General features: G+C 41.6%; 1 protein-coding gene and 1 long non-coding RNA gene across 5 annotated transcripts in view; one reads left to right on the top strand and one right to left on the bottom strand.

The window, feature by feature from the left end:
• The window catches only part of STAG1 (stromal antigen 1), a 365202-nt gene that overhangs the window by 247269 nt on the left and 100170 nt on the right, over nucleotides 1-17763 (bottom strand). For all 4 annotated transcript variants that reach the window (XM_037909148.2, XM_037909146.2, XM_043521994.1 and 1 more), the window contains one exon: nucleotides 9584-9680. In XM_037909148.2, the coding sequence (XP_037765076.1) occupies nucleotides 9584-9680 (97 nt within the window). The remainder of the gene's footprint in view (nucleotides 1-9583; nucleotides 9681-17763) is intronic.
• LOC122461603 lies at nucleotides 6047-9695 on the top strand. Its single transcript, XR_006283605.1, has 3 exons — nucleotides 6047-6107; nucleotides 8408-8500; nucleotides 9580-9695. It is a non-coding gene; the product is annotated as an uncharacterized LOC122461603 (long non-coding RNA).

Genomic DNA, 17763 nt, shown 5'->3' with positions numbered 1-17763 from the left:
GCAGACATTTCTTCAGCTTACTTATCAGAATGCCATGTGGCACTGCGTCAAAAGACTAGCTGAAGTCCAATATATTATGTCCACTGCATTCCCCCTATCCACCAAACCAGTTATCCTGTCAGACAAGGTAATCAAGCTGGTTTGGCGTGATTTGCTCTTAGTGAATCCATGCTGACTGCTAGTAATTACCGCTTCATCCTCCAGGTATTTGCAAATTGAATGTTTTATACATTGCTCCAGTAACTTCTCAGGTATCAAAGTCAGATTGACTGGTCGATAGTTCCCCAGCTCCCTCTTTTTAAAGATAGGCTAATATAGTGCCCTTCTCCAGTCTACCAGCACCTTTCCTGTCATCCACAAGTTGGCAAATGTTATTGCCAGTGCGTCTGAGATTTCTTCATCTAATTCCTTCAGTACCCTGGGGTGAATAGCATCAGGCTCTGTAGACTTGCATTCACTCAAATTGGTCAGATGACCTCTGGATTTTTTACTTATCCCGATCTGCACCCCTTCCCCTTTATTTTCTATTGTAACTTTGCTAATCATCTGTCAAATATTTTTTGTGAGAAGACTCAAAGTTGACATTGAGCAGCTCTGTCTTCCTATCATCTTCCATTACCAGCTCACATTCTCCATTGAGCAGCAGACCCACACCATCCCTGATCTTTCTTTTTTGTCTAACACATTTGACACACTTCAGTAGTTCCCTCTCACAAACCAAGCCAAGAGACTTGGGGCACCTGAGTTTGGAGGCACTACTGAGCCTTGCTGAAGGAGAACGTGGCCTAAAGCAAATGGATTCTTACCCCTTGGGAGAACATCAGCAGACCCATGTAAAAATCCCACCTTGTACAGTCCAGGACAATGAGGATTAGAGGAGTCTCATGACAAGCAGTCTTCTTTAGGATCCTCCATACAAGTGGAAGAGGAAGACATGTATAAGTCAGAGACTTATGCAAATCAAATATGATCTTGCCAGCACTGCTGGGTCTCGTTACCTGCTGCAAAAACCATGACCACTTGGCACTGATTTTAACATGTATTGGCCCTGTTTATTGTCATGGATTCAAGCGATTTGAAGCACCTTAACAGTACAGCAGGCTGGCTACATTAAAACAAGATTCTTCCTAGAGAGTGAACCATAATGGCAGAGGTCTTTGAGCAGATCTCTAGGGATTGGAGAATTCTTTTTATAGGCCACTTCACACTGAAAATCAGAGCCGAGCGTTCATGGTTTTCATTACCTAAAGCAGATTTCATGGTTATGTTTTCCTCCTAAAAGACAGAAATCTCAGGAGTTTAACATAGCAAAGTTAAAAAAGATATATAGATTGAGTGGGGATATTTGTTTGAGAAACTGTGATAAGAGATGATTTTATGCATATATGGTGAATGTGTCTGTGATTCATGAAGGGAGGAGGAGTAGCTCCCTTGGATGGACAGTGAACCAGCCAGTTGGCTGTAAAATCCCTCTTGGTCTGTTCTCTGCTTGCTTTACCTGTAAAGGGTTAACAAGCCCACAGGTAAAAGAAAAGGAGTGGGCACCTAACCAAAAGAGCCAATGGGAAGGTAGAACTTTTTAAAATTGGGAAAGAAACTTTGTCTATTGTTCTCTGGGCTGCAGGGATATGCAGCTGTAATGCTGTAAACAGCTTTAAGCCAACTATGATTATAGATTATCAATTCATATCAAACCTACTTTTTTGAAGCCTCAGATATGTAAGAAAAATTAAGGAATGTCTAAAGACGCAATTAGGGTTATTTCTTTTATTTCTTATTGGCTTGTGGACTCCTCTGTGCTAACCCCAAATGGTTTGGTTTTGTTTGTAACCTTTAAGCTGAACCCCCAAGAAAGCTATTTTGAGTGCTTGATTGTCATAACTGCTCTTTTAAAATCTAGCAAAAGCCTAAGTTCCAGATGTATTTTCCTTCTTTTTTTGTTTTTAATAAAATTTACCTTTTTTAAAAACAGGATTGGATTTTTGGTGTCCTAAGAGGTTTGCGCATATGCTGTTTGATTAGCGGTTGTCACCAGCTAATTTCCTTTGTTTTCTTTCTCAGCTCTTCCCGGGGTGGGGGGTAAAAGGGCTTGAGGGTACCCAAAGGAAGGAATTCGCAAGTGATACTTCCTGGGTCCAAGGGGTTTTTTTTTTTTGCATTTGGGTGGTGGCAGCGTTCACCAAGCCACGGTCAGAAAAAAGCTTTAACTTTGGGAGTGACAAGTATTAATTTTTAGAATCCTTCCGGGCCCCCACCTTCTGCACTCAGTGACAGTGTCCAATTATTAAAGAGAGTATTGGGATGCTGTTTATACCCCAATATTACAAACTGTTAGTAAACTGCTACCAAATGATCCTTTACTAATCCTTCTGGGGCTTCTTAGCAAAAATGCTCAGAATCAAAGAAATGAAGTATTGATCTCATCTGCTAGTAACTGCTAGATTATATGAACCAGAAAATATGTGATGTTATGGAAAAACAAGAAAATTCAGATTCACTTAAGTCTCAAAAGGAAAAGATAAGTATAGTATGATGAGGTATATTATACCTGCATCGAGACAGGACTTTGGGCTTGGCCACATGAGAAGAGTCAGACTCAAAAAAAGCTTCCTTTTACTATCCACTTAGTAATACTGTAACATACTCCTGGAGCAATTTTCCACCACTGTGCATGCACAGAATTTATGTCCTCCACAGATTGCTTTGCTTTCCCGCAGAAAAATTACTTTCTGATGGGGAAGCAAAGGGAAGCCAAAAGAGCACTCAGGCAACCCTCCCCAGCAATATGTTTCGGGTGCTTGGAGCAGCCAGCAGGGAAGTAAATAACTGTGCGGGAGGGGGCAGGACTGAGGAAGACCTGGCTGGTGGCTCCTACCCTGCGCCAGGCTCAGCTGCTAGTCACAGCTGGGCTAGGAAAGACAAAACTTCCTCTTATGCTGCACAGCATCTGGAGCTGGCTCATACCCACCCCCAGATTTCTCTCCCACATGCAGGAAACTCTGCAACCTCCCTCCCAACCCCCATCCCGCCACTTCCTGTGCCCATTCCTCCTCAGCTGCAGCGGGGGGAGCTGCTCCCCCATCCGCCCAAACCCCATGCATCCAGACCCCCATATACCAAGCCTCACCCCCCACACTCAGAACACCCTTAATGAGCCCCACTCACCTGGAACCTGGACTATCCTTATGAGCCACCTGCACCTGGATCCTCAGCACTGAGCCCCAACCAGTTGCACCTGAATCCCACCCCACTGAGCTCCAACCATCTTCACTTGGACCCCCCTGCAGAGTCCCATTACTACTGCACCCAGAACCTCCAACAAGCCCCTATGCATCCAGATCCTCCCTGCAACCAGATCCCCCACTGAACTACCCACACCCAGACTGCCCCACACAGAACCCTCTCAACCCACATCTGGATGCCCACACCTTAAGCCCCTCCACACCTGGATCGTGCTTTGCTGAGCCTGCCTGCTCACACTGAGGGGCAGGGCCCTGGGGTGTTTCTGGGGCAGGCTGGGTCCTTGCGCTGTGACAGGGTTGGTTGCAGCCTCACCGCTGAGTCCGTGTCCTGGGGTGGGGAGGAGCCGCACAGTGATCTCCCACCTCTGTGCAGCCAGTGGCCTGTGCACCCCAATGCCATACTGGAGCCTCCACATTTGACAAATAAAATTTGCAGAATTTTGCACAATTTTAAAATATTGCATGCAGAATTTTTAATGTATTGGCACAGAATGCCCTCAGGATTATAAAATTTAGAATCTGTCTACACTAGACTTTTACCATGAGTTTGTTGACTGCCAACTATCTTCAGGTTTCAGAGTAGCAGCCGTGTTAGTCTGTATCCGCAAAAAGAAAAGGACTTGTGGCACCTTAGAGACTAACAAATTTGAGCATAAGCTTTCGTTCAGGCACTTAGCACATTTATAAAGGCTATTGTGGACACTTACCACTCCTTTGATCTAGAACAAACATTTCTAGCCTAGATGGAGTTAACTATAACCAGAGTAAGCCACAAAGAAAACTTGAAAGGCAAATGGATTCATAATGCAAGATCCATTTCCCAAAGAAAGTACTGCTAGCCAATTATCATATTTCCAGTATCTCTTGTACTCATGCTAAGCATTATTGTGGAAATGTACTAGTAATTAAACTGTATATCCATACCCTCTGTTCTTCATATATAGAAAATCTATCAGAAACAAGATATATGTTTTGTTGAGGCTTGCCAAATATGAAGTATGCTAGGTATTACCTAGGCTGGGGATGGTCGGTACAGATGTTTTTGTACACTAAAATATGGGTATGAAACTAAATAAGAAAAAAGTAGTAAGGTCTGTAATAATACAGTGGAATTTTCTACTTGTAATAAACAAGTAATTGAGCTCATATCTTGGGACATGTTACATTTTTTAATTACTGCAAGACTGTTCTGCAGACTGGTAATGTATAAACCTCTATGCTTGGGCTGATTTAATAAATTGATGGAGCCAAGTTATCTAATGTCTAGTTAATCACTTTTAAACAAAACTACTAAGAGCGTCCATCAAAACTGACTTGTGAAGTCTGATATGAAAAGATATTTAAAAAAAACAGATGCTTTCATTCGGTTCCAAAGGGTTGCAACTCCTCTCTCAACCCACAAATCTGATTCAGTCATTGGCCTTCAGAGAAAAGCACTGATAGATGGCAGAGCATCCGTCTCTCAGGCAGTATAAAATTATTTCATGTAATCCACACCCACTGAGTCGTAGAAGCCTTGGAAGCACTTGGACTTTTTTGGGACACCTGATAAAAACAGATAATGGAAGTTCCTTTCATTCAAGAATAGATGGACAAAATAAGGTAGAGAGAGGCTTCCTGAGCCAATTGAAAAGGGAAATCACCTTGGGAACATGCTTAATCACTAATTTCTCTTAATGAAATTCCAGTTAAGAATCCCTAGTGGGCAGAGCTCAAACACTCCTCAAGACAATCTGTAACTCTAGGCAAAACTTCAGAGTGCTGCCCCTATGGGCAAAGCTAAATACAGTGGGCAGGGGGTCTATGTACAACAAGTGGAGCTCTATACAGCGTACTACGTGGCTACGTAGTACACTGGCCAGACTTCTATGGTGCAGTGTGTGGTGGTATGATACAGCAGGTAGAGCTGAGAGTTTCTATGCAAGGTGAGTGGGGGCTGTATGGTACAGTGGGCAGAGTTCTGGGCAGAGGGCTGACAGCATGGTGGTTGAAGGCAACAGGTGTGCCCGTAACAGGGATAGCTCCAGGAGAGCAGTATTGGCAGCAGCAGGAGAGGTACAGACCATGAACATTAAAAAAAAATGCTTCTGCCAGAAATCTGCCACTTTAGGCAGCTACTTAGTTTGTCTGTGGCTAGAAGGCCCCTGGCAGAGCTTGAAACAATGCTGCCAATTCAATTCATGATTTTATCATAAGCCTTGTGATACTTAGTGTTTTTCTTCAATTCCCAGCTCCTGGAGTCCTATGATCATTCAACTTCGGAAACAAGCTTGAACATGTGAACCAAAATGACTCAAAAACCAAAACGAAAGAAAGAATCCAAAATTTATTATTTTTAATTTTTCAATTTTGGGGGTCCTGACATGATTTTTCAACGCTTGGGGTTGGCAATTCTGAATTCACACGCTTTCTTGAATAAACAGATGTCTAATAGAAGGGCTATTCAAAAGCTGAAGAATCCAAAACTTTCCTCTGTTTGAAACCAGGACAACCCCCACAGGGATATGAAGCCTAATTTTCTTGGGGAGTTCATACTCTAGTTCAACCACAAGTTTTTGGGGCTAGATACAGACTCACTGGGCAAAATTTTGTCACATGTTGTCACAGGGTAACTGACTCCTGAGGGTAATATAGGGCCAGTGCACCTGTGCCAGATCAGCATACCCCTTAAATTGATTAATTAGGCCCCTAGAGCAAGGGCATTTGATTAGAGTACCTTCCTAACAAGGGAGCTTAATTGAAGTGATTAATACCACATGTGGGGAGAAACTAAAAGAAGAAATAAAAAGTTAGTAGCTGAGTGAGAGGAGAGCCCTGAGGCACACAAGGCTGGGGCCCAGTACAAGCCTGAGACAGACCCAACAAGTGAGAGATTGGTTCCTGTGGGGAAACCCTGAAGAGGAGGGTTTAGGGAATCTTGTGGATTCCTGCTGGACAAAGGGAGTAGACTGGTAAGTCTTATGAAAATAGACTTGGAACAGTGGGCCAAGACAGCTGGACTTTGAACTGATTAAATTTCAGGTCTGAGACAGCTGGATTTTGTGTTCATTAGTTTAACACCCAACAGAGTAGACTTTATGAAGACCTCAGGAAAGAGATCAAACTTGCCCAGACAGAAAGGCTGGGAAAAGACTGAATTTGTCCCTGTGATAGTGGTAAAAGAAATTATTTTATTTTCTTCTGAGTTAATAAAACTGGTCCTGAAGAACAGGACTTCCTGAAAGATCTTGACCTCATGTGTATACTTCCAAAATGCTTTTGGGAAAATTTTTGTTTACTGCCCGTGACCTGTCCGTGACTTTTACTAAAAATACCCGTAACTAAAACGTAGCCTTATCAAGGACTAAAGGATGAAAATGAACATAGAAGAATGCCAATTAGTGCAGTTGCGATTTCCACACCTGGATATGAATGTTACAGCCAGTCAACTGAAGAGTTCAGAATTCCAACAATATAGATGGGAAGTTCTTCTCCACCCACAATAAGACACTGTGAGTATAATGCTGCCTTGCTCTTTCTTATCTCTGTTAATATTTGCCACAGTAAGAAGGGTGTAAAGTCATGTGAAAATCCTAAATTCAGTGTTAATATATTCCATGCATAGCACATCCTGAATGGCAAAATTAACAAAAAAAAATCTTAGGTATATTCAGAATATGATCCCAGTCCTCATCTGCCTGTGAAGAAAAGTATTTCAGATTAAGGATACAGGCCAGTTGGTTAATCAAAGTAGATGGTTAATCAAAGAGCCTGGGTTACAAAGAATCTAACTCTCCTCTGTATGAGATTTCCACCCATTCATATATCATCCTAAATATTGCCTATATATCAATATGAAGGCACAGAGCTAATAGGTGAAGAAAATACTTTCTCCCTTTTAGAAATTAGGCAGGTTATTGAAGAAGGGAAAAGAACTGTGTGTGGTCAGCCGGAGAGCCACCAGGGGGTTGAACCCTCTTTCCAACTGTTGCTATCCTCAGTAGAACACCATTTTTTCCCCAATTGTGTGTAATAAGCAACTAAACTGAGAGCAACTGAGCTGAAGTTGATGTCACCATGGGTACCAGAGGATAAGAGTATAGAGAAATGGACAGACAAAGCCATCTCAAGAGCAATGACAACACTTTTTCTCTCCCCCTGTGGAGAGTAAATTGCTGCCAGGCACCTGTAGCACTGTAATTACCAGTCAGTGGTGACAGGACGCCTTCCCAAGGGGTGGGGGCTCTTCCAGCAGCTTGTGGGTGTTGGTGTCACTCAACCTGCATCACTCTCTGGCAGTGATCAAAAAATAGTGTCTCAGATCTAGAATTGCTGCTTTCCCTGACAGGGAGAGCTTGATGGAATGCCATTCAGAAGATTAGGGGAGAGCAGCAGAGAATGAGTGCCCATCCCCCACCTTAAAACTTCAATAATGAATATACATATCTTAGGGTTCTAACGTTTAATATGCCAGCCCAAAATCAATATAAAGGGATCCCAACAGCAAATGGAAATTAGGAGGGAGGGGGGAGAGATCAAACAGACAGAATATAACCACTCTGAAGCAAGCTGCCCAACAAGTTTTGAAAACACTCTGAGGAATCTCCTCAGCCAGAGGTACTAGAGCCACTGACACAGAGTGGTGATCTGAACCTGAATCACCACGGAAAAGAGAGCCCCAAATCCCAGGAGAACCCCGCTGTACAGCCTATAACAGAAGTTCCCTTCTCCCATGCTGCCAAAAGGTCTGCTGAGGCAAGCTCCTTAGGAGTAGAAAGGGAATGCTGTTGGTCTGATGCCTCTGACTGTTGAGAGAACACGGGGACTGCACCTAAAACTGTCTCTCAAACTGCTTGGGGGAAAAAAATAAAGTACCATTGCATTCAAACAGACCTCAGTGGTTCAGGAGCCAAATTCGTAATCAACATTATCCAAAAGAGCCACAGTAATGTGAATTCATTTTTCCAGTTACTATTTTTATATATATTATTCTCACAGCAAAATGACTGACCCAGTAATATTATTTTATCAACTACAATTGGTTAATAACTTAGATTGGTTAACAATTAAATCACACAGTGTTTTAATATCATGTGCTGCAAAAAGCCACAAGCAACACATTAAAGATCCACTTGTGGCTCTCAAGCCTCAGTCTAAGTATCACTGGTTTAACTATTCCATTCCAGCCAAAACAAGCAGAAAGTGAGATCCTGAGTCCTTGGAGTCCTCCAGAGCCTGCAAAGGGTAACCCACTCTCTCCTGCTGCTATCTACTAACAGGTAACTAGGACCTTTTTTATTTATTTATTTATTTAGGATAAGTGAAAGAACAAAGACACCTAGCACAGGGATTCTCAACCTTGAGGCCCCTGCAACATGCTATAAAAACTCCACAGCCTAGCTGTGCCACAATGCTGTTTTTCTGTATATAAAAGCCAGGGCTAACATTAGGGGATAGCAAGCAGGGCAAATGCCCAAGATCCCACGCCACAGGGGGCACTGCGAAGCTAAGATACTCAGGCTTTGGCTTCAGCCCCAGGTGGTAGGGCTCGGGGCCCCAGGGTGCAGTCCCGCGCGGCGGGGCTTAGGCTTTCTGTCCTGGGTCCTAGTGAGTCTTACACTGGTCATGCTCGGCAGTCTCTCTGAAAACTGCTTGCAGCCACCCTAGGGGGCCCCAGACCCTGGGTTGAGAACCATGGACCTAGTGTATGCTCACAAAGAAGATGGGGTGGCAGGTGAGATCCTACAAGGGCTGCCACTCCCACAGCAATGGATAAAGTCTGAGGGTGGGACAGGATAATTGCCTTATCCCTGATAGCTTGAAAGGGAATTTGAGACAGACATGATTGGTGCCCTATCCCCAAATGAGTGGTCTTTGCTGTTAATGTGATGGTAATTGAAGCATAAGCAAGAATCCTCTCTCTTCAATTTTCAAAACTTAACTCCTAGAGGGAAAGAAATAAGGAAAAAGTTAAGATACAGCTGCACACAGGGCTTCTGGTTTAAAAAAAAAAGATTTGGGAGGTAACAGAAATGGGGAGTCAGGGATATATAAATACATACCTACCTTGATTAATAAATCCTGTCTCCTTTTTTGCTAGTTGATGGAGTCATACCAGTCTCTGAGGATCTGTACTCTTTAGAATGGGGACGGGGAAAGAGAGAGAGAACGCTCTCGACAAACAAACTTTAGCTGGAATCATTCCATGAAATACAAAGAATACAACAACTGCCTAACTAAATCATGCATGAGGAGTTTTGACCCCAGGTCTCCTGCATGTTTAGCAGCACTTACACTGAAATATACATTGTATAACTGTCACCTAGTTTAGATTTATTTTAAATCACTTGTTTCCAAGGTACCTCGACATCCTGAACACTGGATAAAGAAGTTGATTAAATCCAGAAGTGCTATATCCCTGTCTTGTTTATATGATTCAATCCAGTCGTCCACCACAGACTGTCAAGAAAAAGAGAAAACGTATCAGATACTCTTAAAAAGATTTATAAATGCAAATGACTTTTCAGACAGTAATTTTATAACTGAGAATGTACTTCCCACAACTGTGTGAGTACAAATTCAGAAATCAACATGCCTTCCCTTAGCCGGTGGAGAAAGAATAAATACCGCTAGAGCGCAGGTCTACATGCATTGTTTTCTAGTGTTATACTAGGATAAATAGTTAGCTGTTCAAAGGCAAAATAATTTAAAAACCAAAACTGTGCTTGAGGTATTTATTCAATCTAACAAGTTTGTTGAGAACAGAAACATTCTGTCTTATTTCAGAACTCCTCCAAGAAAACATTTTCAGCAGGGTAACACTCTCTGGGGATAAGCATTTCATTTATTTTGCAAGATGGAAGTCTTCTAATGTTGATAATGGTCAATGAGCCATGGGTCACAATTTTAAAATAGATAATATAATAACATAATTTGATTAAACAGTTGGTGATGGGAAACATTCTAAACTAAAATATAATAGGTGGAACGTCTTTATGCTGATTGTGGCTGACAACCAAAGAGCCACCTATAGCATTGCAACAAAAAACTGAGCAATGGTCTCAAAGAACTCAAGTGTGGACCACAGTATTGGGGAAACATTTACATTACTCATAACAAGGTGTACAAAGTCTGCCATCAACAGTTATGATAGCAGGGAGGGGGACAGACAAGTAGACAGAGGACAAGAGCTGTTTGACATCTATCATATGCTAGGTCACCATGGATGAAGAGCAGGCTCAGCTGCTTGATAAGTTAAGGCACTAAATGAACACTGACCATCAGTGGAAGAGGGCAATCAAGGAGTAAGAGAGTGTATGGCACAGACACAAACCCAGCTAGAAAGTGTGCAAAGACACACACTAGAAATGTATTCAGCTGTTCCCCATGCACCAACTTAATCCTAAAAACCTAACGCTGGTACTCTATAACTGCTGGGGCAGAAGCAGAGGTGTCACATGGTATTACAGCAGCTGATGCAGGCAAGGAAAATGGTAGACGCGGAGGCAATGGAAAAAAGCTAGGAAAAAGCATCAACCTCTCTGAAGGAGCAAGAAGAGGGTATGAGGTTCTTCTAGACCCCGCTACCATGAAATCTGTGTCTTCTGAGAGAAGTGAGACGCTTGGCACTCAGAGTTTCTCTCTGGCTTTGTGCTTTGGCACGTTTCATAATGAGAAGCCTTGGCTTTGAGAGGTTTATCAGCCACTTAGTCGGTCTCACTCACTCAGACACACACACTCCTTGAGAAGTCTTACATAAACTATTGGATCTTCTACTTGCAAAATAAAACAAGGCAGAAAAGTTTGGCCTCAAACTAAAATATCAGTTTTGTGCTGCATCATTACATTTTGCGCTGCATCATTACATTTTGCGCGGGTATTTTCTGTGTGGATTCCCATTTGATTTAAAAATATGTTCTATGAACTGGTAGCGTATTACTTTCCCACATCAGTGTTTCTCAAACTGAGTCCTCAGTTCAAAAAAATGAAATCAGTTGTACCCGCCCTAACCTCACATTTGTGTAGGTGAAGGGATACCCATCTTAATTTGGTCAACTTCCCTACAACCTGCCTCATACTTTGAAAAATGCTTGAGTATATCTTCATGATATGATACTTCCTCGCCCTTCTTACATTCTTTAATGAGCAGTGAAACAGTTAAAGTTGAGGTTTAAAGTATCACTGGCATCTGAGTTAGCACCCATAAAAATGAATGATGCAGTTCACACCTGAGAGCTATTCTTTCAGCCTCTCTACAAACTCAAGCATATATCTATGTATCACTTATACCCACTTCACACTTTTTAGGCTTTCTTTGCAACCATAAGAGCAAGAGACTGCTTTTTTTAAATGAAAGCTAAAACTCTAGAGAACATTTAAAAGCTCTCTTCCCACTCCTCTCATCTAATATTTTGTGCCCTCCCACAGCAGTGTGTCGCACACTTTGGGAAATGCTGCTCTAATGATGACATAGGTATTCCTCACTCACATATGTTGGAGTTTAAAAATTGTTTTCAGAACTGAAACTGGCTGAGACCTGATGTGCGTCTCCTCTACCCATGTAGCCACATGAAATTTTCTAAAGCTTACCATGTGACATTGTTTCACAATAATCAACGTAGAATCACAGGACTGGAAGGGTCCTCAAGAAGTCATCTAGTCCAGTCCCCTGAGCTTATGGTAAGACTAAGTATTATCTAGACCATTCCTGACAGGTGTTTGTCTAACAAGCTCTTAATTTATTTTAGCCTCCACTCATTTTCATTGGCATTCACTATGTTAGACAGCCAATCACCACCAACCTTCCTGGTGAAAGCCGAACCAAAGAAGTCATTAAGCACCTCTGCCATTTCGACATTTTCTGTTATTGTTCCCCCCACCGAGTAACAGGCCTGTCCCTTGGTCTTCCTCTTGCTTATAATGTATTTGTAGAATGTTTTCTGGTTACACTTTATGTCTCTAGCTAGTTTGATCTTGTTTTGTGCCTTGGCCTTTCTAATTTTGTCTCTACATCAGAGATGCAACCCTGTGTTCTGGGTGTCCCTGAGCCTCTGATTGCCAGAAGCTGAAACTGCATCACAGGGGATGGATCACTCGCTAATTGCCATGTTCAACAGACCAGTCTTATATCATTACAACATAAGAATGGCTGCACTGGGTCAGACCAATGGTCCATCTAGCCCAGTATCCTGCCTTCTGACGTTCACTAATGCCAGATGCTTCAGAGAGAATGAATAGAACAGGGCAATTAGCGAGTGATCCATCCTGTCATGCAGTTTCAACTTCTGCAGGCAGAGGGCTTGTCTACACTGAAAAAACGCAGCAAGTTTCAGCGCTGTAAACTGCCAGTGTAAACAGTGCACCAGCACTGGTAGCTACGCCTCTCATGGAGATGTTTTGTTTTTTTTAAGAGTGCTGGGAGAGTTCCACATGTTGACTGCCTTGTGTGAAGAAGTACTTATGTTTGTTTTAAACCTGCTGCCTATTAATTTCATTGGGAGACACCTGTGTGAAGGAGTAAATGATACTTCCTTATTCACTTTATCCACACCATTCATGATTTTATAGACCTCTATCATATCCCCCCCAGGACCGCACCAATCCTCTCTTTTCAAAAAGTGAGCAGTCCCATTCTTTTTAGTCTCCTCATACAGAAGCTGTTTCATACCCCTGTCAGGGTTCCTTCCCCACTCTGAACTCTGGGGTACAGACGTGGGGACCTGCATGAAAGACCCCCTAAACTTATATTCCACCAGCTTAGGTTAAAAACTTCCCCAAGGCACAAATTCCTTTCCTTGTCCTTGGACAGAATTGCTGCCACCACCAAGTGATTTAAACAAACATTCAGGGTGGGGCCACTTGGAGCCCTATTCCCCCCCTCCCCCGGCAAAATATCCCCCCCAAATCCCTTCACCCCCTTTCCTGGGAAGGCTTGAGAATAATATACCAACCAAATAGGTTAACAAGGTGAGCACAGACCAGACCCTTGGGTTTTTAGGACACTAAAAACCAATCAGGTTCTTAAAAAAAGAATTTTATTATAAAAAAAAGTAAAAGAAGCACTTCTGTAAAATCAGGATGGAAGGTAATTTTACGGGGTAATAAAAAGATTTAAAACACAGAGGATTCCCCTCTTGGCTCAACTTTAAAGTTACAAAACAGGAATAAACCTCCCTCTTGGCACAGGGAAAATTCACAAACTAAAACAAAAGATAATCTAACGTATTTCCTTGCTATTACTTACAATTTCTGTAATTTTAGTTGTATCATTTCAGTAGGAGTTGGATTACCTGTTTGGTCTCTCTCTCTGTCTCCAGAGAGAGCAAAATAAAGAGCACGAACAAAACCTCTTTTCCGCTGGCCCCCCCCCCGGCAGATTTGAAAGTATCTTCTTTCCCTATTGGTCCTTCTGGTCAGGTGCCAACTAGGTTAATTGAACTGATTAACCCCTTACAGGTAAGTGATTCTGTACCTCTGGCCCAGAGGGATTTTATTTTACTGCATACATAAAGGTTGTTACCCTTCCCTTTATATTTATGACGACCCCTAATTATTTTTTGTTGCATTTCTCTCTATACTTTTTCAAATTCTAACATATCTTGTTTGAGATGCGGAGACCAGAACTGCACACACTATTCCAGATGAGGATTACCATGGATTTATATAGTGGCATTATGATCTTTTTGGTCTTATTTTCTATCCCTTCCCAAACATTCTAACTTTCTGTTACCTTTCTTGACTGAGCAGATGTTTCCAGAGAACTATCCACAATGATTCCAAGATCTTTTTCTTGAGCGATAACAGTTAATTTAGACCCCATTATTTTGAATGTATAGTTGGGATGTTTTCCAATGTGCATTACTTTGCATTTATCAATACTGAATTTCATCTGCCATTTTGTTCCCCAGTCACCCAGTTTTGTGAGATCCCTTTGTAACTCTTCACAATCTGCTTTGGACTTAACTATCTTGAGTAATTTTGTATCATCTGCAGCCTTTGCCCCTTCTCCCCCCGCATCCCCCCAATTGTTTACCCCTTTTCCCAAATAATTTTTGAATACATTGAACAGTACTGGTACCAGTTCAGATCCTTGGGGGACATTACTATTTACCTCTTTCCACTGTGAAAACTGAGCATTTAGTCCTGCCTTTTGTTCAGACAGTTACTTATCTATGAGAGAATCCTTCTTGTCCCATGACAGTTTACTCTGCTTAAGAGCCCTTGATGAGGGACCTTATCAAAGGCTTTCTGAAAGTCCAAATACACTATATCCACTGGATCACCCTTCTCCACGTTTGTTGACCTTCTCAAAGAATTCTTATAGGTTGATGAGACATGATTTCCCTTTACAAAAGCCAAGTTGACTCTTCCCCAATATAACATGTTCATCTCTATGTCTGATAATTCTGTTCTTTACTATAGTTTCAACCAATTTGGCTTGTACTGAAGTTAGATTTACTGGCCTGTAATCGCCAGGATTTCCTCTAGAGCCTTTTTTAAAAGTTGGTGTCACATTAGCTACCCTCCAGTCATCTGGTACAGAGACTGATTTAAGTAATAAGTTACACATCACAGTTAGTAGTTCTGCAGTTTCATATTTGAGTACCTTAAGAACTCTTGGGTAAATGCTATACGCTCTGATGACTTACTAGTTTAATTTATAAATTTGTTCCAACACCTCCTCTACTGACACCTCAATCTGCAACGATTCCTCAGTTTTGTCACCTAAAAAGAATAGCTCAGGTGCGTGAATCTCCCTCACATCCTCTGCAGTGAAGACAGATGCAAAGAACTCATTTAGCTTCTTTGCACTTGCCTAGTCTTCCTTGAGTGCTCCTTTAGTACCTTGATTGTCCAATGCCCCCACTGATTGTTTGGCAGGTTTCCTGCAGCTGGTGTACTTAAGTTTTTTGCAGTTAGTTCTTGTGTCTTTTGCTAGTTGCTCTTCAAATTATTTTTTGGCCTTTTATACTTGACTTGCTAGAATTTATGCTCATTTCTATTTTCCTTCATTGGATTTGACCTCCAATTTTTAAATTTTTTTTTTTCCTCTCTAACTACCTCTTTCTCTCTGTTTAGCCATGGTGGCATTTTTTTGTTCTCTTACTTTTTTTTTTTAAATATGGGAGTATACAATTAGTTTGAGCCTCTATTATGGCACTATTCACAGACATACACCAAAGAATTATCAGTGGAAAAAAATCTTCTATTCCTTCTCATGCAGGGGGATACTGAATGCCTATCAGAGAAAATAACTTACAGGTAAGATTAAAACATTCTGTCTGATGAGTGCGTAGCCAGCAAGCCTAACCAAAGGGTTGGTGCTAGCAGTAAACAAACATACCGAGCATGAAGGCACCACTAAACAGATGGAGGGAAAAGGCCTTCACATAACATTCTAATAATTATCCTTTCTGCAGCTTTAATTTTTGTTTACTATAGCACATGGTTTTCTGCTACACGGTCCACACCTTGTGCAAAAATCAGCAATAAATCTTAATCTGCCTGGGCGGCTGGGAGGCAGAAGCAAGTTCCCTGATACTTAAGTGCTCTGGTGTCTATTTTACTCCCTGTAGACCAGGAAAATGGTTACTTACATGTTAATTAGCATAACTCTTGGTCTTCAAGATGTGCTGTACACATATCTATTCCACTTTAAGTGCATGCATGCCCAGTGTATTCAAGTCGGAGAGTTTTCACTACCAGTCCCAAAGAGGTGGCTCTTGAGCCCCACATCTGCTCATAGAATCAAGAATCATAAAAATGATAGGGCTGGACGGACCTTGAGGGGTCATCTAGTGCTAACCCTTGTGCTGAGGCAGAACCAAGTATACCTGGGCCATCCCTGATAGATGTTTGTCTAACCTGTTCTCAAAAACCTCCTGTGACAGACTCCATACCTTCCTTGAAAACCTATTCCAGTGCTTTGGTATCCTTATAATTAGAAAGTTTTTCCTAATATCTAACCTAAATCTCAATTGCTGAAGAGTAAGCCCATTACTTCTTCGCTTACCTTCAGTGGACATGGAGACCAGACTGTTATTTATCACTGTCCTCTTTAGAACAGCCCTTAACATACTTGAAGACTTATCAGGTTCCTCCCTCAGTCTTCTCTTCTCAAGACTAAACATGTCCAATTTTTTTTTAAACTTTTCTTCAGAGGTCAGGTTATCTAAATTTTGTTTATCATTTGTGTTGCTTTCCTCTGGACTTTCTCCAATTTATCTACATCTTTCCTAAAGTGTGGCGTGCAGAATTGGACACAGTACTCCAGTGGAGAACTCACCAGTGCCGAGTAGGGGAACAATTACCTTTCATGTCTTACATATGATACTCCTGTTAATACACCCCAAAATATTAGCCTTTTTTGCAATGGCATCACATTGTTGACTCGTATTCAATTTGTGATCCACTAGAACATCCAGATCCTTTTCAGCAGTACTACCCTCTAGCCAGTTATTCCCCATTTTGTACCTGTGCAATTGATTTTTCCTTCCTACGTGAAGTACTTTCCAGTTCATTGAATTTCATCTTTTTGAATTCAGACCAATTCTCCAATTTGTCAAGGTGATTTTGAATTCTAATCCAGTCCTACAAAGGGCCTGCAACTTCTCCCAGCTTGGTGTCATCTGCAAATTTCATAAGCATACTCTCCACTCCATGATCCAGGTCATTAATGAGAATACTGAACAGTATTGGACCCAGGACCGACCCCTGTGTGACCTCACTAGATATGCACTCCCAGATTGATAGCAAACTGTTGATAACCACTCCAAATAAAAGATTTCAACCAGCAGTGCACCCTCCTTATAGTAATTTCATCTAGATGGCATTTCCCTAGTTTGCTTATGCACATGTAGGACTGTGTCAAAAGCCTTACTGAAATCAAAATATATCACTGTTTCTTCTCCCCATCCACTACGCTAGTAACCCTGTTGAAGAAAATTAGGTTGGTTTGGCATAATTTTTTCTTAACAAATCCATGCTGGTTATTCCTAATAACCCTATTATCCTCTCGGGCTTACAAAATGATTTTTTAATTAATTTGTTCTAGTATCCTTCCATGTACTGAAGTTCGGTTGACTGTTCTATAATTCCACGGGTTCTCTTTTTTCCCCCTTGCTAAAGGGGGGTACTCTACTTGCTCTTCCCCAGTTGTGTAGAACTGCACCCGTGCTCCATGAGTTCTCAGAGATAATTGTTAACTGTTCCACGACTGCATCAGCTAGTTCCTTAAGTACCCTATCATGAATTTCATCAGGTCTTACTGACTTGGATACATCTAACTTATCTAAATATTCTTTTAAAACAGTTCTTTCCCTATTTTGGCTTGTGTTCCTTCCCCCTTGTTGTTAATACTGTGTTAAGTATCTGGTCACACAACTTTTTTAGTGAAGACTGAAGCAAAGCAGGTTTCAGAGTAGCAGCCGTGTTAGTCTGTATTCGCAAAAAGAAAAGGAGTACTTGTGGCACCTCAGAGACTAACAAATTTATTTAAGCATAAGCTTTCGTGAGCTACAGCCCACTTCATCAGATGCATTCA

Source organism: Chelonia mydas, chromosome 9 (assembly GCF_015237465.2).
Source record: "Chelonia mydas isolate rCheMyd1 chromosome 9, rCheMyd1.pri.v2, whole genome shotgun sequence".
Lineage (NCBI taxonomy): Eukaryota > Metazoa > Chordata > Testudines > Cheloniidae > Chelonia > Chelonia mydas.
Note: the sequence above shows the minus strand (reverse complement) of the source record. Positions and strands in the feature narration are given on the sequence as shown.